Raw genomic sequence first — 25837 nt, forward strand, 5'->3', positions numbered from 1 at the left:
TGGTCTCCATTTATCGACTTATTACAAGTATAGGGTGCAACATAACTGAAAATAAATGGTTTCAGGACCGGGTGAGGGGTGAGTAAAGATACGAAGTAGGTATATCCCTTTTATATTTTTTTAAACTTTTTTTAATATCTTCTGTTCTCTTCTTCTCTCTTTCTTTTTCTTTGGCTTTCTTCTTAACTATTTTTCGAGTTTTACGTTTCTAAGGGTCTCTCTTGATCACTCTTTCACGCACTTACTATCCTATCTAACTCTCTTTACTTTTCTTCTTTTTAAAGTTTAAAATATGAAGTGGTACAGGAAATGTATTATGTTATTTTGGGCTTATATCACTGTAATGTACACTACTTCTAATAAATAATTTAAAAAAAATTTAAATAAAAAATGGAATGGTGTCTGGCATTTTAACAACCATTACATTCACGCGGCAGCAGCAGTGTTCTTAATGCTCCAATGCTCAATGCTTCTGATTGAATTATTTATCCCGTAAAGAGAGATCGAGTCTTTGTCAGAGTCGTGCAGCACAGAAAAGAGCCCTTCGGCCCCTCACTTTCATGCTGACCCCTTTGTACCCATCTATGCTTAACTCAGGTCATCTTTACCCAGTGGAGATTACAATAAAGAGGGGTGCCCTCATGAAAAGATAACTGGGTATTGACGGAATTCAACTTTTATTAATGTCAATGTAAAATTGATTAAAAAAAACAAAGAGCTGGAGGAACAGTGGGTCAGGCAGCATCGGTGGAGGGAATGGACAGGCGACGTTTTGGCTCAGGACCCTTCATCAAACAAAATTGATGTGTATACTAATGTATTCATGCTGGGGGCCAAGAAAGGAGGTGAGGGGAGAGCTGAAGAGTCATTTTCTCCAGAGATGCTGCCTGATCCGCTGAGTTACTCCAGGACTCTGTGTATTAACCAGCACCTGCAGTTCGCTGTTTCTACTAAAAAAACATCTCTAGTTCCGAGGAAGGAATCTGAGCAGCCTGCAGCCAGTTAGTTCTTCCAAAGCCAAACAAATGTGTCCCCCCCCCCCCCTCCCAAAGCAGAGAAGACAGCATTACATGATTTTGATACTTTTACACTGAAGTCTTTATTTTAACATGTTGGTGCAGATTGCAATGAGTATTACATAAATAATTAGATCATTGAATACACTCCAAACGGCAGGAGCAGGGTCAGGCTCATTAGAGGATTGTGCGTGTAATGCTATCACCTCCAGGTCCTACAAGTTATAATTTAGAGGCAATAACTTACAAATTAAAGTTAGAAATCTTTGGCCAAAACAGATGCTAATAATCGACAGCATACCAGAGAATCAGAGGTGATAGTTTTATGGGGTCAACACAAATCCGTACTAGTGCTGGAAAAAGTGCAGAGAAGATTTAAGAGAATTTTGCCAAGACGCCAAATCCTGAGCTATAGGGAGAGATTGGCTGGGTAGAACTTCATTCCTTGGAACGCAGGAAGCCGAGGGGTAATCTTCGAGGTGGATAAAATCACCAGAGGAATACTGGAATTAAAGTCCGAGATGAGGAAGAGGCCGGAACTGACAGCACAGAGACCTCAAGAGGGATGCAAATCTAGATTTCAAACCAACAAAAAGAAGGGTTTCGGCCCGATACGTTGCCTATTTCCTTCGCTCCATAGATGCTGCCTCACCCGCTGAGTTTCTCCAGCATTTTTTTCTACCTTCGATTTTCCAGCATCTGCAGTTCCTTCTTGAACAAAAAAAAAGCTCTTCACTGTACCTCGGTACATGTGACAAGAAAAAAACTAAACTAAACTATGGAGGAACTTGCAGAGAACTGTAGACACAGTCTGGTGTTCAAAGTCAGCTTTAGAAACATAGAAAATAGGTGCAGGAGTAATCATCAGTCATGGAGGTGCACTACAATACGTTGTTAGTTCATCTCTACCACCGGTGTAACTATGTAATATGGGAAGTGAGTGTTAATATAAAGTGTACAGTAAGGTGGAGCTAGTGTTAGTACATTACTCTGATTGGTGCACATGCACTAACCAATCTACAGAACTCAAAAGCCAGGATGAGATTTCCAAGAAGAAGGCATTAATGTGTTGGAAACACAAGGGGTGCTGGTGCATTGGTTCTCTTAGTTTCTGATAGGACAGAAGGGTAGTCAGCACCTTGAGTTTCTCAGTGTTCTCCCATCAGTCGCATTCTCCGACATATCTTCCAGCAGCCTCCTCTGATAGAACCATTTTATCAAGCAGTTCCTGAGCTAATTGAAGTTCCTGACCTAACTCATTGAAGACACTATATTTAAATCGGACTTTATCTCCCCCCAAATGTTATTCCCTTTGTCATATATCTTTACACCATGGATGGCTCGATTGTAATCAAGTATTGTCTCTCCGCTGACTGGTTAGCACGCAACAAAATCTTTTCACTGTACCTCGGTACATGTGACAATAAACTAAACTAACCAGCTAACAAAATAACCAACTAACCAGCTAACAAAATATCCAACTAATCAATTAACAAAATAACCAACTCCCTTGCCCATTAAGACCTGAAGAAGGGTCCCGACCTAGAACTTCAGTGCCCTTTCTCTCCACAGATGTTGCCTGACCTGTGAATTCCTCCAGTACTTTATTGTTTAGCTCAGGATCAGCACTTGTTTAGGGCGTCAACAGTCGAACAGAGTGTTGAGTAAAGTTGCCGAACAGGCTTTCCTGCAGTGGACATTCATCAAGAAAACTGTGTCAGCAATTTCCAGCCACTTCCTGAAATTCAGTAAAGCCGACAGTTTAAGTGAGCCAACAAATTAACTGCCACCCAGCCAACGACTCAAGTAAAATTATGTAAGTGTTTCCCACAATGTAATCACCTTGGTGTCTGTTCTCCCAATTAATATGCTGCACTTCACATGACTGCAGTGGTGACGTTAGCAGACTTGGCAGTCCAGAGGTTCACAGGGTAGGTGTAGTAGTGTTGTTGGGCCGGATATGCCTTCGTCATGTCCGAACCCTATGTCAAGTTTGTGCGGGACAATTCACCTAGTTTTCCTCATATTTTGACAGGGTGGTTCTGGTGTGTATATATATATATATATATATATATATTTATATTTCCAGGGCAGAAATGTCCATTAGTTGGGACCTGAAATGCCACCTATCCTATTTCTCCAGAAATGCTGCCTGACCCACTGGGTTACTCTAGCACTTTGTGTCAATCTTCAGTATAAAGCAGCATCTGCAGTTCCTTTCTACACACCAGTTTAGTTTAGTTTATCGTCACCTGTACCTTAGGTACAGTGAAAAGCTTTTTTTGTTACGAGTTATCCAGTCAGCGGAAAAACTATACAATATTACGATCAAGCCGTCTACAATGTACAAATACAGGATAAGGGGAATAATGATTAATGCAAGATAAAATCCAGTAATGTCCGATTAAAGATAGCCAGAGGGTTGGTGATAGTTGGTGATAGAATGAGAGGGAAGGGGGTGAACGTTTAACGTTGATATGCGGGGCCACACATGGGTGCTAGGAACAGAATGGTGGTGGAGGCAGATAATATAGTGACGTTTAAGAGGCTTTTGGATAGGCACATGGAAGTGCAGGGAATAGAGGGATATGGATTATGCATAGGTGGATCATTTTATCTTGGGATCATGCTTGGTACAAACACTGTGGGCCGAATGGCCCGTTCATATGCTGTGCTGTTCTAAAGCTGCAGCTCGCTAGCCTTTACAGAAGAGAGCCAAGGGTCAATTACACAAGTGTGCTTGGAAGTCACATCCAGGCTAGACAGACAAGGATCATTCCAGGCTCAACCTCATCAGCAACATAAAGGGCCAGAACAAGCAGACAGAAGCACGAGTGACAGAAATCCTTCCTCAAGCACATTCTTCTTAATAATATGTAACACGTACTCGATTTCGAAATTTGTACAAACTGTAATCACATTCGGTGGACATGACAAATAACAGGTTTCACTCTCCTGGTATTCAAGACGCCACACCAAGATGAAAATAAATCAGGAGCAGAGCTTCAAAGATAGGATCACATTTTTGCAGGAGTTTTTCAAACAACAGGACAATAGTTAACAACCAGGAATAACCGGGTCGGAACACAAGGATGCTCCACAGATGCTGAAATCTTGAGCAAATAAACAAAGTGCTGGAGGAACTCAGCAGGTCAAGCAGCATCTGTGGGGGGAATGGACAGGAGATGTTTCAGGTCAGAACAATCGGTATGAAGAAGGGTCCAGACCCAAAGTGTGTTATATTCATTTCTCTTGGTACCTCACTTGGTAACCCCTACATTCCCTCTCTCCAGCCCACCCCCACCCTAATTGTCCTGCCAGTTTCACTGTTCGTATCACCTCTTCCACAGCCAACAATGGATCATTGTGGGTTCCACCTTTCCTGAGTCATCGCTGCCGGCTGATTTGTCTGTACCTTTTCAAACCTCTAGTTTCCCTCTCCCCTAACTCTCATTCTAAAGAAGGGTCTCGACCCAAAACGTCACCTATTCCTTTTCTCCAGTGATGCTGCCTGACCCACTGAGTTACTCCAGCATTTTGTGTCGATCTTCGGTGTAAACCAGCATCTGCAGTTCCTTCCTACACGATAGTCTTACTGATCTGTATGCAAAGAGAGAATTTCACTGTACCTTGGTACACGTGATAATATAGTACCATTGAACCTGGACCTTGATGTGGATGGGAGCTTATAATTAAGAGAGTTGGGGCACTGAGACTAGTTCCTCTGAAGGACGAGAACATAAACAGGTTGAGAGGGATATGGGCCAAACGCAGGCAGGTGGGACTAGTGTAACTGGGATTGTTGGCTGGTGTAGTCAAGTTGGGCCGAAGGGCCAGTTTCCACGCTGTAGGACTATGAAATGCTGGAGGATCTGAGAGGCAGACATGCAGCCTCCGTGAAAAGAGAACCAGTCATTGTGTCAAGGCAGGGACCCTTCCTCAAAGCTAGGAGAGTGTTATCAAAGCACTGCTGGTGGGATGGGAGATGGGGGGTGGCAGGGGCAGGAAGAGCGAGATGCAAGACCAATGGGACCAGGTTGGGTTTATTTAATCCTTGAAGACAGCAAAGTTGACTATTTCTTGTAGTTACAGGGATAAATGGCCTTCAGTTTAAAATTGTTACTAAAATTGAGACATTAGAAAAACAATCCTCATGCGTTGAGCTATTAGATCCTTGAGAACTGTGCCATAAAAGGATAATGGAAGCTGAGACAATGGCTAAAAGGAGAAGTAGGTAAATACTTTCTTCAGGTTTTAATGAGTACTCGAGCATTTGTCCAATAGTATGTGGTGGAGGCAGGTTCTCTGGATGCTTTCAAGAGAGAGCTAGATAGGGCTCTTAAAAATAGCGGAGTCAGGGGATATGGGGAGAAGGCAGAAACGGGGTACTGATTGGGGATGATCAGCCATGATCACATTGAATGGCGGTGCTGGCTCGAAGGGCCGAATGGCCTACTCCTGCGCCTATTGTTCGGCTCAGTGGTTTTGCATGGAAACAGGCCCTTCAGCCCACCTAGTCCGGGCCGACCCGGGATCACCCATACACTAGCTCTATCCTAAACACTAGGGACAATTTATGGAAGCCAATTTGTACCTCTTTGGAATGTGGGAGGAAATCGGAGCACCCATTGAAAACCCACTCGATCACATGGAGAATATACAAACTCTGCACAGACAGCATCCAATGGTCAGGATTAAACCAGGGTCTCTGGCACTGTAAGGCAGCAACTCTACTGCTGTGCCACTGTACCTCCCCAGTGGATCAAATGATTTTTTTCTACATGACTTTAAAGCAGCAAAGAGAACACGTGGGAGTCATCTCCTGCGCTGATGAATTGATCATGAATTATTCACTTGGCACTTTAATTAGATCTGTCAGTTCTAGTCAGACCAGTCCCCTCACATAGGTCCATGCAGTATGTGACCTGCTGAGAAGAGCTAAGGTGACAGAGACCCATTTTACAGACAGCAAAGCAAATAATGTAATCAGTCTCCATCAGTCTCTCCTCTCCTACTCACTCCAATATCCCCTCCCCCTCTCCCATCACAACACTCTCCCTCTCTCTACCTAACTGCATATTTGAAACAGATATTCAGAACCAAACCCCTGTAAATGGAAAACCTGATCAAACCAAGAGGTAGTAGGTAGAAAATACGAGATCAATAAAGAGTCGAGGAAGACCAGAGTTTTAAGAGAGAGGGGAAATAAATGGTTTTGATCCTAGTGTGAATTAGCAAATCTGCTGGACTGGTCATTTTAACCAGGGGGTTGAGGAGATGAGGATAAACCTTTGTATATTACACATAAGCAATGTCTTTCAAAATGTTCCAGGCATTTCACAGCTGATCACCATGTTTGTTCAAGATCAAAAGCCTGTTTGAGGGGGGAAAGATTTAATAGGAACCTGAGGGGTATACTTTTTTTTACACAAAGGATGGTGGTTATATGGAACGAGCTGCCTGAGGAGGTAGTTGAGGTAGGTACTGTCGCAAAGTGTAAGAAACGTTTAGACAAGTACATGGATAGGTTTAGAAGGATACGAGCCAAACACAGACAAGTGGGACAAGTGTAGATGGGCAAGTTAGGTCAAAGGACCTGGTTCCATGCTGCACGACTACAGCATTAAGTGTGCACCACCAGACTCAGAAACAACAGTCTTCCCAGAAAATAACACATTTTTAGACGTAAGTGTAAAAGAACACATGAGTAACTCAGCGGGTGAGGCAGCATCTATGGAGCGAAGGAATAGGCAACGTTTCAGGTCAAGACCCTTCTTAGCGAAGGAAGAGGCAACTTTTTTGTCTACCTTCGTTTTTTCCAGCATCTGCAGTTGTTTCTTAAATATTTGTTCTGGAGTAACTCAGCGGGTCAGGCAAAATCTCTGGAGAACATGAATAAGTGACATTTTGGATTGGAACAACCTTTTCCTCACCGTTATCAGGTTCTGAACAATTTGTCCACAGGCTAAGGTACTGTCCTATCCACCTCAACCCCATTGTGAACATTGGACTTTTTCTGTGGAGCTGATGCACTATAATTCTGAGAACTATACTCCGCACTTTGTACCTTCCCTCTTTACTCCATCTGTTATACTCAGGTTTGACTTGATTGCATCTATGCATAGCATGTCTGATCTGTTTGGATGGGTGGCACAGGGCTCCCCCCCCCACCCCGGGTGCTCTGGTTTCCTCCCACACTCGTGCAGGTTTGTAGGTTAATTTGGCTTCGGTAAAAATGGTAAATTGTCCATAGTGTATAGCATAGTGCATTGGATATAGAAATGCCTATTTCTGCACGATATCTCTAAACTAAAAAGCATGCAAAATGAAACTTTTTACTGTACCTCAGCACACGTCACGATAATAAGCCTAAACCTAATATGGTCTCTTCCATACAGACAAGCCAAGCACATACTGAGGGACAATTTGCACAACACGTCAATTCATTCCACAAGAGCAACCTTGACCTTCCAGTTGTCTGTGACATTAACTTTGCACCCCCACCCAATCCTATCTGTGACCTCTTATAACATTCCAATAATGTCCATAGCAACACGACAAACTGCTCTTCCATCCCTCTGTGTACAACATTAGTCTCTCTCCCCTCCCCCCCCTCCTCTCCCTCACTCGCTCTGCTGTTTTATTGTCATTTTTACTGAAACATTGAAATTCTTACTTGCTGCAGCTCTCGCCCAAGTGATATTTCAGTTTCAATTTATTCCTTTGATTCCTGTCTAACCTCTTTCTAGCTGCCAGTGTTTAAAGCAATTGACAACTTTAGTCAGCACTTTTTACCAAGGATGTTGCCTTTACGAGGATGTTGCCAGGACTCGAGGGCCTGAGATAAAGAGAAGAGGTTGAGCAGGCTTGGACTCTATTCCTTGAAGTGCAGGAGGATGAGAGGCGATCTTATAGAGGCGTACAAAATCATGAGAGGAATAGATCGGGTAAACACACTTGCCAAGAGTAGTCTCTTGCCCAGAGTAGGAGACTCAAGAACCAGAGGACACAGGTTTAAGGTGAAGGGGGAAAGATTTAGTAGGAACCAGAGGGATAACGACTGCCGCATTTGACCTGCTGAACAGGGGTTTGATTTATCACGAAGAGACATTGATCTGAAATATTAAGCATACCAGAGCGATATCAGGCATTTTCAATTTTGTTTCAGATTTCCAGCATCTGCAGTTTTTTTGTTTCAGTTACTGTGTAGTCACGATTGCTTCCTTCGCCACCCGATCCCATAAACAGCAAAGAGCTGAATCAATGAGTTTGATTTTGTTGGCATTGGCCATGGGATGAATGTTGACCAAGAAAATTAGCCATTAACCTGTCCTTCACTCTAAAGTACATTGTGACCATTGTTCCTGGCCTGATCCGGCAGCCATTACACCCTGGTGAGGGGGAGGAGTGGGGTGGAGTGGAGAAAGCAGTTGTTCATAAGAGCTCAAAGTGCACCCATTTCATTAAAAAAATCCATTGCTCACTGAAGGGTGAGTGCATACAGGCTTTTGCACCAATGTAGAGGAATCAAGAACTAGAGGACATAGGCGAGAGAAGTAAGAATTAATAGGGACCCAGGGGACAGCTTTTTCTCCAGTGTGCATATGGTCGTCTTCTTGGAGTTGAGGACGAGGTTATTGTTGGCACACCAGGTTGTCAGGTGCTGGACCTCATCCCTGTAGGCTGACTCGTCGTTGTCACTGATCAGTCCTACCACCGTGGTGTCATCGGCAAATTTAATGATGGCGTTGGAGCCATTCTTAGAGATGCAGTCATGGGTGAAGAGGGAGTAGAGGAGAGGGCTGAGCACACAGCCCTGTGGCACGCTGGTGTTCATTGTTATAGTGGAGGAGGTGAGGTTGTTGACCCTAACAGACTGTGGTCTGTTGGTGAGGAAATCCAGTGTCCAATTGCAGAGGGAGGTGGAGATGCCAAGTCCGCTGAGTTTGGTGATCAAACTAGCGGGGATGAAAGTGTTAATGGCAGAGCTGAAATCAATGAACAGCATCCTGATGTAGGTGTTATTGCTGTCCAGGTGGGTCAGGGCAGAGTGTAGGGCCGCCGATATGGCGTCCTCTGTAGACCTGTTGGTCCGGTAGGCAAACTGATGGGGGTCCAGTGTGGGGGGGAGGCTGGCTTTGAGGTGAGCCAAGATCAGCCGCTCAAAGCACTTTGCAATGACAGGGGTGAGTGCCACTGGGCGGAAATCGTTGAGACTCCCTGTAGCTGATTGTTTGGGCACTGGCACGATGGTTGATGTCTTGAGGCAAGTGGGGACAACACCCTGGGCCAGTGACAGATTGAAAATGTCAGAGAAGACCAGGGATAGTTGTCCAGCACATGCCCTGAGCACCCGCCCGGGGATGCTATCGGGGCCGGCAGCTTTGTGCTCATTCACCTTGCTCAGTGCATCTTGTACAGCAGAGGTGGAGAGACTGAGGGGTTGTTCGTTCGGGGGTGGAGCAACTTTGATGGCTGGAGTTTTGTTGTCCCGGTCAAAGCGAGCATAGAAATGGATTAGCTCGTCAGGAAGGGAGGCGTTGTCTGGGGGGGGGTGTTAACTTTCTGGTAATCGGCAATGGATTTGATTCCTTGCCACATGCGCCTGGGGTCGGAGTTGTTTTGGAAATGCTCCTCAATCCGCCGTTTGTGATTGAGTTTGGCATTCCTAATTCCCTTTTTCAGATTGGCCCTGGAAGAGCTGTATCCCTCAGCGTTGCCAGATCTGAATGCGGCATCGCGAGCCTTCAGTAGGAGTCTGACCTCCCTGCTCATCCACGGCTTCTGGTTAGGGAAGGTCTTTATCTCTTTGCGGGCAGTGACGTTGTCAGTGCAGAATTTTATATTGTCCAAAACGGATGAGGTGTATGAGTTGATGTCCACTTGGGAGTTAAAGGTGGCCTGGGTGGCAAACAGACTCCAGTCTGTCTGCTGAAACTGTTCCTGTAAAACAGAGACAGCCCCCTCAGGCCAAACCTTCACTGTCCTCACGGTAGGTTTCACACGTCTGATCAGAGGTGTGTATTTGGGGAGCAGGAACAGAGAGAGGTGGTCAGACTGTCCAAGGTGGGGTAGGGGAGGGCTTTGTAGGCTTCAGTAATATTAGTATATACTGTCCAGAATATTGTTTCCTTTGGTTGGGCAGGAAACATGCTGATGGAACCTGGGGAGTACAGTTTTAAGGTTGGAGTGGTTGAAATCACCCGCAACAATAAATGCCCCCTCTGGGTGTGCAGTTAGTTGTTTGCTGATAGCAGCTTGCAGCTCTTCCATTGCTAGCCTGGCATTAGCGTCCGGGGGTACATAGACTGCAGTGATAACAGTCGATGTGAATTCTCTGGGCAGATAGAAGGGCCTGCACTTTATCATCAGGTATTCCAGGTCAGCAGAGCAGTGACTACCAATCCTAACAACGTCCGTACACCATGTGTTGTTCACATAAATGCACAATCCACCGCCCTTGGTCTTACCGGAGTCCTCCGCTGTTCTGTCGGCCCTGAAGACAGTGCGCCCCTCCAGCTCGATGGCGTTGTCCGGGATGTTGTCGTTGAGCCATGTTTCAGTGAAGACCATGGCGTTGCAGTCGGCGATCCGTCTCCAACTACAAATTCCTCGGGGTACACACCTCGGAGGATCTGTCCTGGTCCCTCAACACCTCCAAGCTGATCAAAAAGGCGCAGCAGCGCCTTTACTTTCTGAGGAGGCTCAAGAAAGCTCACCTGTCCCCCCAGATCCTGACCAACTTTTACCGCTGTACCATCGAAAGCATCCTGACCACCTGCTTCACGGTATGGTACAGCAGTTGCACCGTAGCGGACAGGAAGGCACTACAACGGGTGGTGAAAACCGCTCAGTACATCATCGGTGCCCCGCTCCCTGCCATGGATGCCCTCCACCGAAAACGGTGTCTGAGACGGGCCGGGAAGATCATCAAAGACCCCTCCCACCCCAACCATGGACTGTTTGCCCTCCTCCCATCAGGGAGGCGGTACAGGAGCCTCAGGTCTCGTACTAGTAGGATGAGGAACAGCTTCTACAACAACACTATCACATTGCTGAACTCGGAATCCCGCCGATAGATTTCTCCAGTCTCTCCGTCCACATTGTTTGCTTATTCTGTATTTTTATTTCTATATTGCACTATTACTACGGACTGACGCTAAACTGCATTTCGTTGTACCCATACTTGTATCTGTGCAATGACATTAAAGTTGAATTGAATTGAATTGAATTGAAATGGTACGAGCTTCTCGAGGAAGTGGTGAGGCAGGTACAATAACTACATTTAAAAGGCACTTGGACAGATATCATGGATAGAAAAAGGTTTGTGGGATACAAATCAAAGTGGGGGGAAATGAGATCAGCTAAAGTGGGCATTTGGTCAGCATGGAAGAGTTGGGCTGAAGGGCCTGTTTCTTTCCTGTACGAGACTATGATTCTATGAAGGAAGCAAAATATTTAAACCAAAAAACCGCCCATCATTTATTCTGTTCCACTTACCCCCTTCCTTACTATTCAGATTCTGAATAGTAACTGCTCGTGTTTTACTTATTACCTTGCAGCCTCCATCACTACCTCATTCCCTCACCTGTCTCCATTTGCCCTTTTCGCTCTTTCCCAACGTTTATAGAACACAGTACAGTACAGGACCAGGCCCTTCAGCCCGCAATGTCTGTGCCCAACATGTGAAGTTAATCTTCTCTGTGACCGCGTGGGTTTTCTCCGGGTGCTCTGGCTTCCTCCCACACTCCAGAGACGTGCAGGTTTGTAGGTTATTTGGCTTCTGAAAACTGTCCCTAGTCTGGAGGATGGAAATAGTGCATGGGGATTGCTGGTTGGCGCAAACTCGGTGGGCCAATGGCTCCGTTTACACGTTGTATCTCTAAACTAACGTGTAGATTTAAAAGAATTCAAGGGCCAAGTTATTCCGATGATTTGGAAGAGTAGAACAATTTGTAACGCAAATGGCGACGGATGTGTTAAGAGTCTCCCAGCAGTTGCCCTTGCTCAACTGACCAGTGTGATCAATTGTCCTTGTTTAAACCTCCATCCTCCTCTGCACAATTACTTCAGCATTTGATCTTGAATGCAAGTCCTGTATTGTCCAGGAACTAGCGCTATCAATCTGTCCAATACCCATTGCAAGAATGCAACAGTGATTTGCCTGGACTGCCCGAGGCAGGGAGAGCCTGCAGTCAACAGTGAATCAATGGACAGGTGTGAGATTCAGTCTACAGATATACACACTCTTCTGACCGTGGCATCAGCAGGCAACCCGTTTCTCACCAGCCCGGAAAGTTGCAACACTAACTTCCCCTCCAATTCCCACACTGACCTTCCTGTTCTGGGCCTCCTCCACTGTCTGAGTAAGGCCCCGCGGAAACTGGAGGAACAGCACTCATATTTCATTATATGCAGCGGTATGAATATTAACCCTTGCTTTCCCTCTCTCTCCATCCTTCCCCCTTCCTAGTTCTCCAACTAGTCTGACTGTCCCCTTGATTAAATTTTTTTAATCTCTGTATGCTTCGTTGTCAACTTTTCCTAGCTAACAATGATTTCCCTTGAACTTTATCCTCTTTGATGTGTCGCTTTCTCTTCCTTATCTCTGTGTCTCCCTCTCCCCTGACTCAGTCTGAAGAAGGGTGTGGAGCCGAATGCCATCGTCTATGTTAGGTGTGTGAGAAAGAATTGATGGGAGATAAATGAAATGGTGGATACAACAAGGACACACACACGCACGCACAGTGGGTGTGGGGAGGGAGGTGGATGAGAAAACTGGACGCGAGATGGGGCAGGACAAAGCCTGGCAGGCAAAAGGTTGGTACAATTGCAGGGGGTGGGGCAGGTTTAAAAAAAATAGGCAGACGGTGGACAAAGGCCAGAGATGGAAAGGCAAAGTGTGAGACAAAAGGATTGAAGTGTTGCAAATTGTGACGGTAGAGTAGGGAATGTGGGTGGAAGGGGAGAAATGGGTGCAAGAAGGAGGAAAGAAAGGCAGAGGGGGAAGAGTTGTATATCTATATTACTAAATCTCTGTTCTTGACCGGTTTTGGCCGTCTGTGCTGCGATTTCCGAGAGAACGCCGCCACCTACAGCCGTCATTTTTGGCCACCTCGCTCAGAGCCCCCCTCCGCCGCATGTGTGCCGAGGATTTTACCCGTCGATGAAAAATGACAGAGATATTAATGTTTTTACAAAATTCACCATTCTCTCTGCTGCCCCTGCTGGAGGGAGGGGGAGGGACTATAAAACCAGGAAGTGGTGTGCCTCAATTAGTCTCTGCAAGATGGAGCTCTGTCAATTAGTCTCTGTCACTCTGAGCTCTGAATGACACTGAACAGATGTCTACATCACTGCGAGTACCCTTAATGTGGTTTGAAAATGAATATATGGTTAGTTTGAAGTAAAAAAACACTGCCTGCAAATGGTTGTTTGGGTTTGGGTTCAAGTAAAAAGGCACTCTCTCTCTCCCTCTCCCCTGTCTCTCCCCCTTTCTCTCTCTCCCCTCCTCTCTCCTCTCCCCCCCTCTCTCCTCTCCTCTCCCCCTCCTCTCTTCCCCACCTCCTCTCTTCCCTCCTCTCCCACCCCCCTCCTCTCCTCTCCCCCCTCTCCTCTTCTCCCCCCCCTCTCCTCTTCTCCCCCCTCTCCTCTTCTCCCCCCCTCTCCTCTTCTCCCCCCCTCTCCTCTTCTCCCCCCCTCTCCTCTTCTCCCCCCCTTTCCTCTCCCCTCCTCCCCTCCCCCACCGTCCCTCCCCTAAACCCCCCTCCCCTCCACACACCCCTACCCCCTTCTCTCCACCCTCCCTCCCCCTCCCTGCTCCCCACCTCTCCCATTCCCCTCACCTCACCCCCCTTTCAGCACACCCTATCTCTTCCCCCCTCTCTCTCTCCTCCTCCCCTCCCCCACCCTCCCTCCCCTCCACACCCCTTACCCTCCCCCCCTCCCTGCTCCCCACCTCATCCCTCTCTCAGCACCCCCTCTCTCTCCTCCTCACTCTCACCCTCTCTCTCCTCCCCTCCTCCCCCACCTTTCCCCCCTCACCCACCCTTCCTCTTCTCCTCCTCTCCACCCCCCTATCCCTCTTGCCCCTCTCTCTCTCTGTGTCTCTGCCCCTTCTCTCTCTGCCCTCACTCTCTACCCCCGCACCACCACCCCCCCTCTCTCTAGATGTGACTGCAAGTTGGGGGCTATGCGTCAGTAGATAGGGTGGTTATGGGGTAAAAGGAGCAAATTAATAATATTAATATAATATCAAGGAGGGTAATTAGCGTGAGTGCGGGGAGGGGTGGGGATAGTTAGTGTGTGTGACGCTGCATGCCGCCTCTCATCCCCACAACCGCACGTTGGGGGAACAGACCCAACGGGTCTGCACTTGGTCCAGTAGTTACCTAAAATTGGAAAATTCCAAAATGGTGACTTTGGGTTAATGAGACTGGCATTGACTTGATAGGCTGAATGGCCTCTTATGCTGCAGGAAAGCATTAAGTGTACAGGTTCCCCTCCAGGACACACACCATCGCAGCTAAGAAACATAAACACTAGCCATTTACCGTCACTGGTTGCAAGTCCTGCAACTCCATGTCAAATGGCACTGTGGGAATACCTGAATTGCCCACTGGGCTGAAGCAATTCATCATTAGCAGCTCTGATTAAAACCCATTGAAAAAGGCGCTGAGGTTCATCGCCAAAAGACCCTGGGAACCCTAACAAAATGCACTTAGTAAGATCTGTACACAATTTTATTTTGTAGTTCAAAGAGACATCTTTGGTGCAGTTACACCTGGCTCCAAGCCAGAAGTTCAACATGCTGCACTTCAGAAAGGGAAGCCACTTGGCAGTTAAGGTCGATCAAAGGGGAAATGATTTTTACTAATCTGCATTATTACATCCACAGAAAAATACATAACTTCCTTCAGGTACCACTTAGTTAGCTCAGTTTGTGCAATGCTGGTCATGGTAGCCGGCTATAATGTGCACAAAATGCTGGTGTAACTCACCAGGTCAGGCAGCATCTCTGGAGAAAATGGGTGACGTTTTGGGTTGAGACCCTTCTTCAGATTGGGTTCAGCAGTCTGAAGAAGGGTCTCAATCCAAAATGGCATCTATTCCTTTGATCCGCTGAGTTACTCCAGCATTTTGTGTCTAACTTCAGTGTAAAACAGCATCTGCAGTTCCTTCCTACACACAGCTATAATGTACAGCAGGCTCCTCTTGTGATATTGTGTACAGACAATGCTTCTAATGTTGGTCAGGCTGCTGCAGCAGGCCGAAGCACCATTTTGAAGCACAATGCAGTGCAACAGAACACAATTAAAAACACAATCTGCAGTAAAGAGATCATTGCACCAGACATTAGTATGTAGAGGAGAAAAGGGAGTCACTCAAGCAGAAATTTGGCAGCCTGAAGCGCACCATTTGATCTGGTTTATCCCAGTCAGGTCTGTTCAAGCTGCACTGCACACAAACCATAATTTATGGTTCTTCACACTAATTATAGAATCCCCACTTTCAGAGTGGAAGGCTTATTTAAAGTTGGGTCTATGCAGACAGTGCCACAGAAAACAAATGAGAGAATCTTGCTTAATAGCACCAGTGGGTGGGGCAGCAGCCCATTGAATAAAGCCGCCCTTGTCACACAATCATTGTTGACATGAAACACGACAATAAATAACCAGAGCCACTGGTCCACAGAGGAATGCCTTTGGTATCCACCAGAATCACTGCTCTCTTAGAAAGGTCAGTCAGTGGCAAAACCCAGCCAGCCAAGCTAGAGTTGTTCCAAATTGCAGATTTTTCCTTCTGAGAGAGACATTGTTGTCTCTTGGCTCTGCCACCCCAATTAAAAAGGCTCATTTCGTTTTCACACAGTCTTTCTAGCCATTTTTCCATTGCAGGGTTGATGTCACAGACTCGGACACTTCAGCAAGCTCCAATTAGATAGAAGTTTTCAAATTCTCCAAGGTAGAAACAAAAAGGTTTTTTGTCCACATCCATCGAAGAGCATGAGAATGCTGATAAGATTCCAGAACACCACAGATATGGTGTGACTTTACTTTGAACTTTAGAGATAACTTTAGTGTGGAAACAGGCTGCTCGGCCCACCGAGTCCGCGCTGACCAGCAATCACCCTGTACACCAGCACTATCCTACACGCTAGGGACAATTTACAATTTTACCGAAAGACAATTAATCTACGAACCTGGATGTCGTTGGAGTGTGGGAGGAAACCAGAGCACCAGGAGAAAACCCACTCAGTCACAGGGAGAACGTACAAACTCAGTACAGACAGCACCCATAGTTAGGATTGAACATGGGTCTCTGGCACGGTGAGGCAGCAACTCTACCGCTGTGCCACTCTGGAACAGATGTTGACCATCACCTTGGAGCAACTTTCGAGAGGGTAAACTATAGAATCAGGGCCAGTATCTTTGTTTAGTTTAGAGATGCAGGCCCTTTGGTCTGAGTCTACTTGCACTATCAATCACCTGTTTGCACAAGTTATTTGTTATCTCACTCTCATCCCCTCCCAATACACAATAGGCAATTTTACAAGAGGAAGTAAATGTAGTTCTATGCATTGCATGTATCAACGTCCAAAGCCTTTGCTTAGGTTGAGAAGATATCATGCGTCGCTGATAATTTGGGCAATAACCAATAATCAACAAAGTTACCTCAAACCAGAAGGAGAAAGTGCTGGAGACGGACACATAATGCTGGAGTAACTCAGCAGGACAGGCAGCATCTCTGGAGAAAAGGAATGGGTGACGTTTCGAGTCGAAACCCTTCTTCAGTCGCAGCCTGACCGGTTGAGTTACTCCAGCATTTTGTATCCATCTTCGGTACAAACCAGTATCTGCAGTTCCTTCCTACAAAGAAAGTGCTGGATCTGCTCATCAAGCCAGTCAGCATCTGAAACGGATTCTGGTCAACAAATTGCTTAGACACATCCAATGGACAACACTGGAGACAACAGAAACTGATAGCCATTGACGTGTACAACACTGGCTAAATTTCTTCCCATATTAATGTTTCATCAATCCCAACTGATGATTTCATTCTCAGCCTCGACTATTGAAACATTTACATGTCAAAGTGTTGGAATGCAATTTAAGGAGGCTTGGGTCAATCCGATAAAGGTCTCCAGCTGTCAGCTGAGACTTGCATTGAACGTGTTAACTTATCTCCCAATTTAAATACTCAGTTCAAATTAAAGAGTAGTGATTCCACTTCACAGTCTTGTCAAGCACGTGAACACGGCAAATGACATCCGTATTATGTCATGCCTTCTACTTAAAGATGATTCTCAAAGCAAAATACCATTGAACTGAAATATTATGTGTAAGAAAGAACTGCAGATGTTGGTTTAATTCAGTTAAAATGCTGGAGTAACTCAGCGGGACGGGCAGCATCTCTGAAGAGAAGGAATGGGTGACGTTTCGGGTCGAGATCCTTCTTCAGACTGATGTCAGGGGAGTGGGCGAGACAGAAATAGAATGTAGTCGGGGGCAGTAAGACTGGTGGGAGAACTGGGAACAGGGAGGGAATGGAGAGAGAGGGAAAGCAAGCGCTACTTGAAGTTAGAGAAGTCAACGTTCATACCGCTGGGGTGTAAGCTACCCAAGCAAAATATGAGGTGCTGTTCCTCCAATTTGCGCTGGGCCTCACTCTGACAGAAAGGTCAGATTGGGAATGGGAGGGGGGAGTTAAAGTGCTGAGCAACTGGTAGCTTACACCCCAGTGGTATGAACATTGACCTCATAACTTCAAATAGCCCTTGCTTTCCCTCTCTCTCTCCATCCCCTCCCCAGTTCTCCCACCAGTCTTACTGACTCCAAACACATTCTATCTCTGTCCAGCCCACTCCCCTGACATCAGTCTGATGAAGGGTCTCGACCCGAAACGTCACCCATTCCTTCTCTCCAGAGATGCTACCTGTCCCGCTGAGTTACTCCAGCATTGTGTCTACCTTCAAACTAAAACATTACTAAGATTCACTCCCCACAGCTGCCGCCTGACCTGCAGTGTGTTTCCAGCATTTGTTGTATTATTAAAGATTATTCTTATGCTTCTAACTAGGATTGTGTGTAGGTCCTAGACTACCCGTTTAGTTTAGCTTGGAAAGCGTTCAGTTTAGAGGGACAACATGGAAATGGGTGCTTCGACCCACTAAGTCCACACTGACCATCGATCACCCATTCACGCTAGTCCTATGATATTCCACTTTCTCATCCACTCTTTACACACTCAGGGCAATTTACAGTGGGCCAATTAATCTCAACACCCAATGCTTCTTTGGGATTTGGGAGGAAACCGGAGCAAACCCACATGGTCACAGGAAGAACATGCAAACTCAACACAGACAGCAGCAGAGGTCAGAATCGAACCCAAGTCACTGGCGCCTTTTGAGTAACACAGATCCAGGATCATCGGCATCTGTGGAAGATGTACAGTTCCAAGGGGTGGAAAAAAGAGGAATAAATAGAGTGGAAAAGGGGAGATAAAAAGTACAAGACAAAACAAATCAGTACAAGATAACGGTAAAGACACACTGCTGCCATTGTGTTCAAAGGGGATATTTTCATGTTCCTCCTACTTTAAGCATCTGATCACTACCAAGTATTTATATATTTTTGACTGCTCTATAAAGGCCAAATTGCACGTTTCCTTATTTGGAGAAGGGAGTTCAATATAACCCAAAACGGTCTAGTCAACTTCCTTTATATAGTCAGAGCTGCAGGAGGAACAGTTTGGAGCATTTGATGGGTTGATTCAGAGATTTATTTATAGTAAGTCCTCGCACTGCTATTTACTCAGGTATTCCCTGCCTCTCCGTCATCAGCTCAATTGTACGAGACCAGGCCATGAAGCTTTAATAAGTGGCCTTGGGGCCTGTGTCACCACTCTGCTGCTTAGCCTGTAGGTCAAGTACACACACCCACAGGAAGCTACTAGCTGCAAGGAGCCTCCTCAAATGTTAGCACTTTGCTTTTATCAATGACGGGCACCAGGGGAGGGGGAGGGGGAGGGGAGCAGAGCATGATGGCGCTGTGGTAGAGTGGCTGCCTTACAGCGCCAGAGACCCATGTTCAATCCTTTCTGTACTGAGCTTGTATGCTCTCCCAGTGATCGTGTGGGTTTTCTCCAGGTGCTCCAGCCTCCTCCCACATTCCAAAGACGTACAGGTTTGTAGGTTAATTTGGCTTTGGTAAAATCGTAAATTGTCCCTAGCGTGTAGGGTTGTGCTGGTGTACGGAGTGGTCGCTGGTCAGTATGTTTTTACATATCTGTTGTGTTGCTGTAAGTAAGAATTTAGTTGTTCTGTTTCGGGATATCTGATAATAAAACACACTTGACCTCTACCAGCTGTGTTACTGGTCTTACAGGAAAGCCAGTGTTGCCCGTTTGAAATTTTATGGCCTAGAGATTCCTATTCTACTGCCGATTCCTATTCCGTCTACTGGCATTAACCTTTGCATGCACCCCCTTCACACCCAAGGGCGATTTACAGATGCCAATTAACTTACAAATCTTTGGAATGTGGGAGGAAACCAGAGCATCCAGAGGAAACCTACATGGTCGCAGGAAGAATGCACAAACTTCAATCTCAATCTCTGGCACTGGGAGGCATCAGCTCTACCAGCTGCATTGCTGCTCTTGCAGGGATTAGTGTTGACAGATTGAAATAGTATGTGCTGAAAATTTCTCTCCGACTGTCCAATGGCATTAAACAGGGTGGTGTGTCACTTTAATAGTATTTTTTCTACAAGTTCTTATAAAGATAGCAAATTTTCTTATGCAAGATTCGCAGACAAATACGGCTGGGCTTTCTTGTGCAACACCACACAGAGTTGGCGTGTGCTATTGTACTAGACTACAGCAAAATCACACAGCCGTAGAGTTGCTGACTTAAAGCGCCAGAGACCCGGGTTTGATCCGGACTACGGATGCTGTCTGTATGGAGTTTGTACGTTCTCCCCGTGACCTAGGTGGGTTTCCCCTGAGATCTTTGGTTTCCTCCCACATTCTAAAAACGTGCAGGTTTGTAGGATAATTGTATAGGTATCAATGCGGATCGCTGGTTGCCGTAGATTCAGTGGAATGAAGGGCCCGTTTCCATGCTGTATCTCTAAACCAAACTAAACTACCAGCTGTGAATATGGGAGCTAGCCTTTAAAGGGGCCCTATACACAATGTAAAATGCACTCTTCTAATTGCTGGAGAGTGCTGCTGCCTTTAATAGGCAAAGAGTTGCTGGCTGTCTGTGTTACGCCAACGTGCGGTCCAAGTCAGAAGACAAGACAGGGTGCAGGGAAGACTTACGAAGATGTTGTCAGGGCTCGAGGGTCTGGGCTATAGGGAGAGGTTGAATAGGCTGGGGTGCAGAAGGATGAGGGGTGATCTTATAGAAGTGTACAAAACCAAGAGAGGAATAGATCGGGTAAATGAACTACTCCAAAAAGGTTGCAGGGAGACTGGTCAGGGTGCTGGAGGACAATGGCCACTTGGTGCAAGGGGGTCACGGGGACCCTCGGGGCAACAGGTAGGAGCTCCTGGCTAGAGGATGTCAGGAGGGATCTTTGCTGGAAGACAGAGATTAGTTTACAAAAGGATAACATATGCTGGAGTAACGCAGTGGGTTAGGCAGTATCACCGGACAACCTGGATAGGTGATGTTTCAGGTCGAGATCCTTCTTCCGTCTGTGTTTACAGTTCCTTGTTTCTACATTTTGACTGTTCCACTGTGAAATCTCCGCAACATATGCCTACTTTGAAGAAGTTTTCTTCCTCTCTTCAACAGGACTTCTGCAACTTCCGCTCCTCCTTTGAGTCTGAAGAAGGGTCCAACCTGAAACCCAGAGATGCTGCCTACCCCACTGACTTACTCCAGCATATAGGTGTACTTTTGGTTTAACCGCTCCACGTTCAGCAAGGATATCGTGGGCCAATGGGCCAGTTCCTGTGCCCTGTTCGATGCTCTGATATGTATTACAGGGTAGGCTGATCTTAGGGAATGTTTGCAGGGTATGAACTTCAAATCTCTGCTTCCTTTTCCTATGTGCCCATGAGAACGATTTACAGCATTGTTTATGGAGACTGCAGCCTCCCTAATGTAGCAGTGGGAAGCAGGTTGCATGACTGTTGAGATCGTTGACTGTTGAGAAATTTTCTTATGCAAGGTTCGCAGACAAATACGGCTGGGCTTTCTTGTGCAACACCACACAGAGTTGGCGTGTGCTATTGTACTAGACTACAGCAAAATCACACAGCCGTAGAGATGCTGACTTAAAGCGCCAGAGACCCGGGTTTGATCCGGACTACGGCGACTTCTCCCGCCCGAGTTGCGGGGTTGAAGATTACCTGGAGCGGGGCCTACATCACCGCCCCGCATGGCTTGGAATGGCCACGGGACTTTGTGAGCGCCCGCCGGGGCTCCAACACCAAGAGCCCGCCGGGGCTCCAACACCAAGACCTGGTGCGTGGCCTTGCATCACCCGGCGTGGTTTTAATGGCTGCGGGACATTTAACATCGCCCGCCGGGGGCTTTGACTCTGTCTTTGACTCTGACATGGGGGGGAGAGGGGAGTGCAGGGGAGAGATATGTTTAAGTTTTGCCTTCCATAACAGTGAGGAGGACTCACTGTGATGGATGTTTATGTGAATTGAATTGTGTTGGTGTGTGTCTTGGTTCTTTTTTTGAATAGCTGCAGAAACCAAATTTCGTTTGAACCTCATGTGAGGTTCAAATGACAATAAAAGGTATTGTATTGTTGTTGTATTGTATTGTATCAACAGTCCAGCCTTGAACAATCCCAAGACCAAGGAGTTGAAAACGACAGGTGCGGCACGGTGGCGCTGAAGTAGAGTTGCTACCTTCCAGCGCCAGAAACACTGGTTCGATTCTGACCACGGGTGCAGTCTGTGTGGAGTTTGTACGTTCTCGTGACCGAGTGAGTTTCCTCTAGGTGCTTTGGTTTCCTCCCACAGTCCAAAGACGTACAGGTTTGTTGTTTAATTGGCTTCGGTAAAAATTGTAAATTGTCTCAAATGTGAAGGATAATGCTAGTGTGCGGGGTGATCACTGGTCGGAGCACTATCTCTAAAGTCTAAAAATAAAGCGGTACAGGCATGGGTGCAAGTCTGTATTTCAGCTTCCAAGAGATCACAGACGTTAAGGAAGATTGTTTAACATTGCTCCCTTGAGAAGACCAACTACAAGCATAGTTGCCTTTAAAATCTGGATGGATAAAGTCTTGGGTACCGTGTTCCTCTGTGCCTCCTTTAACATGGTCCCAGAGGTCTCCATCTCCACATCATGCAGGGGACAAGTGCTAGTTACAGACAAACCTTACGCAAAGCCACTGTACCCAAGAGAGAATGTGACTGAAGATACATAGTCTTGTGTGCAGCTAGCAAGCAGAGTCAGATGGTCTGGCCAGCAGCATAATCAAGGACGAGTTGCACCCTGGCTACTCCCTCTTCTCCCCTCTCCCATCAGGCAAACGGTATAGAAGTGTGAAAATGCACACCTCCAGATTCAGGGCCAGTTTCTTACCAGCTGTTATCAGCCAACTGAAATCCTAACAACTAGAGAGCAGTTCTGAACTACTATCTACCTCATTGGTGACCCCTTGGACTACCTTTGATCAAACTTTACCTTGCAATAAAGGCTATTCCCATTTCATGTATCTATACACTGTAATTGGCTCGATTGTAATCATGTATTGTCTTTCCGTCAACTGGTTAGCATGCTTCAAAAGCTTGTCAATGTACCTTGTTACACATGACAATAAACTAAACTGATGAAGGGTCTCGACCCATAACGTCACTTATGCCTTTTCTCCAGAGATGCTGCCTGACCCGCTGAGTTCCACCAGCATTGTGTGTCTATAAGTAGAGTCGGCAGTAGAAGCCGTACAGCTGTCACCACAAGAATGTAGTCCGACTGCTTTTTTATGAAAAAGCATCGCAGCTTCAGGTGAAACCAGTTCAATAAAGCCAATGAGATTGAAAAATCACACCCAAGGCAAACACTGCATGGTACACAATTGCTGAGTTAATTTGGGGGTGGGGATAAAGAGGAGCTTCATGCCACAACAATGTTTCGAGCACGTACTGAAATCCTGTCGCAAAATCAGAGATCAAATTTACAATTCAATACAATACTTTATTAGCCAAGTATGTTTTGCAACATACGAGGAATTTCATTTGCCAAGTCAGTCATACAAATAAAAAGCACCATTTCTCAACCAACATTAGTTAGCATGGAGGTGGGTATGATTTCGCCCTGTTCCCCTGGTTAAGGCCATTTGTAAATTCCACACTACTTATTTTTCACGTTGAAAGTAGGAGTTTCAAGGTCTACAAACACTGCTTCCTTAAGTTTTCCCGAATCAACTTTAATCCTGAATGACAGCCTGCGTTACGCCAACGTGTGGTCCACGTCAGAAGACAAGAACGAGTGCAGGGAAGATTCACGAAGATGTTGTCAGAACTAGAGGGTCTGAGCTACAGGGAGAGGTTGAGTAGGCCGGGACTCTATTTCCTGGAGTGCAGAAGGACGAGGGGTGATCTTATAGAAGTGTACAAAATCATGAGTGGAATAGATTGGGTAAACAAGCAGAGTCTCTTGCCCAGAGTAGTGGATTTGACAACCAGAGAGCAGAAGTTTAAGGTGAGGGGGTGGGGAGAAAGACTTTATACAAAGTGGAGGGGTAGGTTTTTCACACAAAGGGCAGTGGGTATATGGAACGAGCTACCAGAGGAGGTAGTTGAGGCAGGGACTCAATTAGACAGTTACATGGATAGGACAGGTTTAGAGGGATATGGGCCAAGCACAGGCAAGTGAGACTAGTGCAGATGGGACATGTTGGCCGGTGTGGGCAAGTTGGGCCGAAGGGCCCGTTTCCACACTGTATGACTCTACGAAAGCACTTGCCAACCCGACAGGACTGTGCAATAACATTGGCTGTTATTTCAAGTCAACTTTTCTGCAGAGGGATCAAACGTACCGTCAAAGCTGCCATTTTCTGTGGACGACCGTAGAAGTTCGTGGTAGGTTTCCACGGAAGGGCGATAAACAAACACTCCAGTGTTGAAGCAATCTGGCCAGCCTGGATCTGGAGCTGCAGACAATTCCTCCCTCTCAAACAGCTCGTCAATGTTGCATAATACCTGTTAAACAATATCAGATATGTGGATATACTCAGCAGTTATTGTCCGTTCAAATAGAAAGAGAGATTAATAATATTCATAGGGCAGACACAAAGAGCTGGGGTAACTCAGCCGGATAGGCAGCAACTCTGGAGAAAAGGAACAGGTGACGTTACAGGTCGAGACCCTTCTGCAGACGGGTCTGAAGGGTCTCGACCAAAGACGCGAGACCAAAAAAGAGTCTTGACCCAAAACGTCACCTATTCCTTTTCTCCAGAGACGCTGCCTGTCCCGCTGAGTTACTCCAGCATTTGTGTCTATCTTCAGTGTAATCCAGCATCTGCAGTTCCTTCCAACACAATACTTATGGGTACCATGGATACAGATGGGAGTAGGGATAAATGTCCATCTCTATTACTTCAAACATTACTATACAGGAGGAGGCCCTTCAGCCCACAATGACTATGCTAAACATGCCAAATTAAACTAATCTCCTCTGCATACACGTGATCCATATCCATCCACTCCTGACAATCCCTTCATTCCAATTTGACAGATTATGACAAGGAAGTGGGTCAGGCAATAAATTCAATATAATTTGTGCAAAGCCATTGTTATGGGTTTAAATCACTTATTGCATAAATGGTCGCTTTGTGGTCCCAGGGCCTTTACAGGGGCAAATTCCTCACATTTAGACCAAGGGATTAATCCCCACAATAGCAGAAGTGTGAGGATCCTAAACCCACCACAAGGAATGGGTAACAATTCAGATTAACAGGTAACCAAGTAGAGAAAAGGAATTGCAATACGTGACTTCCGATAATCTGTAATCTGATTGATCAGAAACCTTGATGGCTCAGCATCTGAATCACTGGAGGCTTGGTTAACTTGCTCCCTTTCAACATTGGGAAATGTTGAATATTATTGTATTGTGTGACATCTTAAAACAAGCAGCTAATTAAAAGCATGTTGGACTATCCATTGTATTAACATCCAATACTCTAGAAAATATGAAGTCCAGCAGCAAAAAACTAAACATGCCAGATAAACAGACTTTTAGTGTGCTCTTTAATGTGGCTGGTATAGCTCAGTTGGAGGATGAGTTCAGTTAGAGGTAATGCGATGAACAAACTGATGAAAACAACTCGCTTCCCCATTTATAGCTGCATCATCACTGCACAGGACTCTGGCTCGAAGCCAAACACCAGAGGCCAACACACTGAAGTTGACACTCAGATGGCATTATGTTCCTGCGCTACTAATAGAATCACCCGCAGAGCTCAAAGCAGTTATTTCCCATACTTGTGGAAAGGAACTGCAGATGCTGGTTTTTACCGAAGATGAACACAAAGTGCTGGAGTAACTTAGCGGATCAGGCAGCATCTGTGGAGAAAAAGGATGGGTGACGTTTTGGGCCGGGGCTTCCTCAGAAGGAGATTCTGAGGATCTATCTTCTGAGGAAGGGTTCCGAACCAAAACGTCACCCATCCTTTATCACCAGAGATGCTGAACGACCCGCTGAGTTACTCCCTGCACTTTTGTGTCTAACATGCAGATGTGGGATTGTTTGTCTCAGATCAGGTCTTGTCTTCGACTTATAGCAAAGTAATCACACCATAGAGAACACGGGGTAATTGGAACATTATACTGGGACACACAACATAGAT

The 25837-nt window shown here is 46.0% G+C and overlaps 1 protein-coding gene across 2 annotated transcripts in view; it reads right to left on the reverse strand.

Moving 5' to 3' along the window:
* The window catches only part of gyg1 (glycogenin 1), a 66865-nt gene that overhangs the window by 15991 nt on the left and 25037 nt on the right, over positions 1–25837 (reverse strand). For both annotated transcript variants that reach the window (XM_033031878.1, XM_033031877.1), the window contains exon 4: positions 24029–24191. In XM_033031878.1, the coding sequence (XP_032887769.1) occupies positions 24029–24191 (163 nt within the window). The remainder of the gene's footprint in view (positions 1–24028; positions 24192–25837) is intronic.

This window comes from Amblyraja radiata, chromosome 13, assembly GCF_010909765.2.
Source record: "Amblyraja radiata isolate CabotCenter1 chromosome 13, sAmbRad1.1.pri, whole genome shotgun sequence".
Classification (NCBI taxonomy): Eukaryota; Metazoa; Chordata; class Chondrichthyes; order Rajiformes; family Rajidae; genus Amblyraja; species Amblyraja radiata.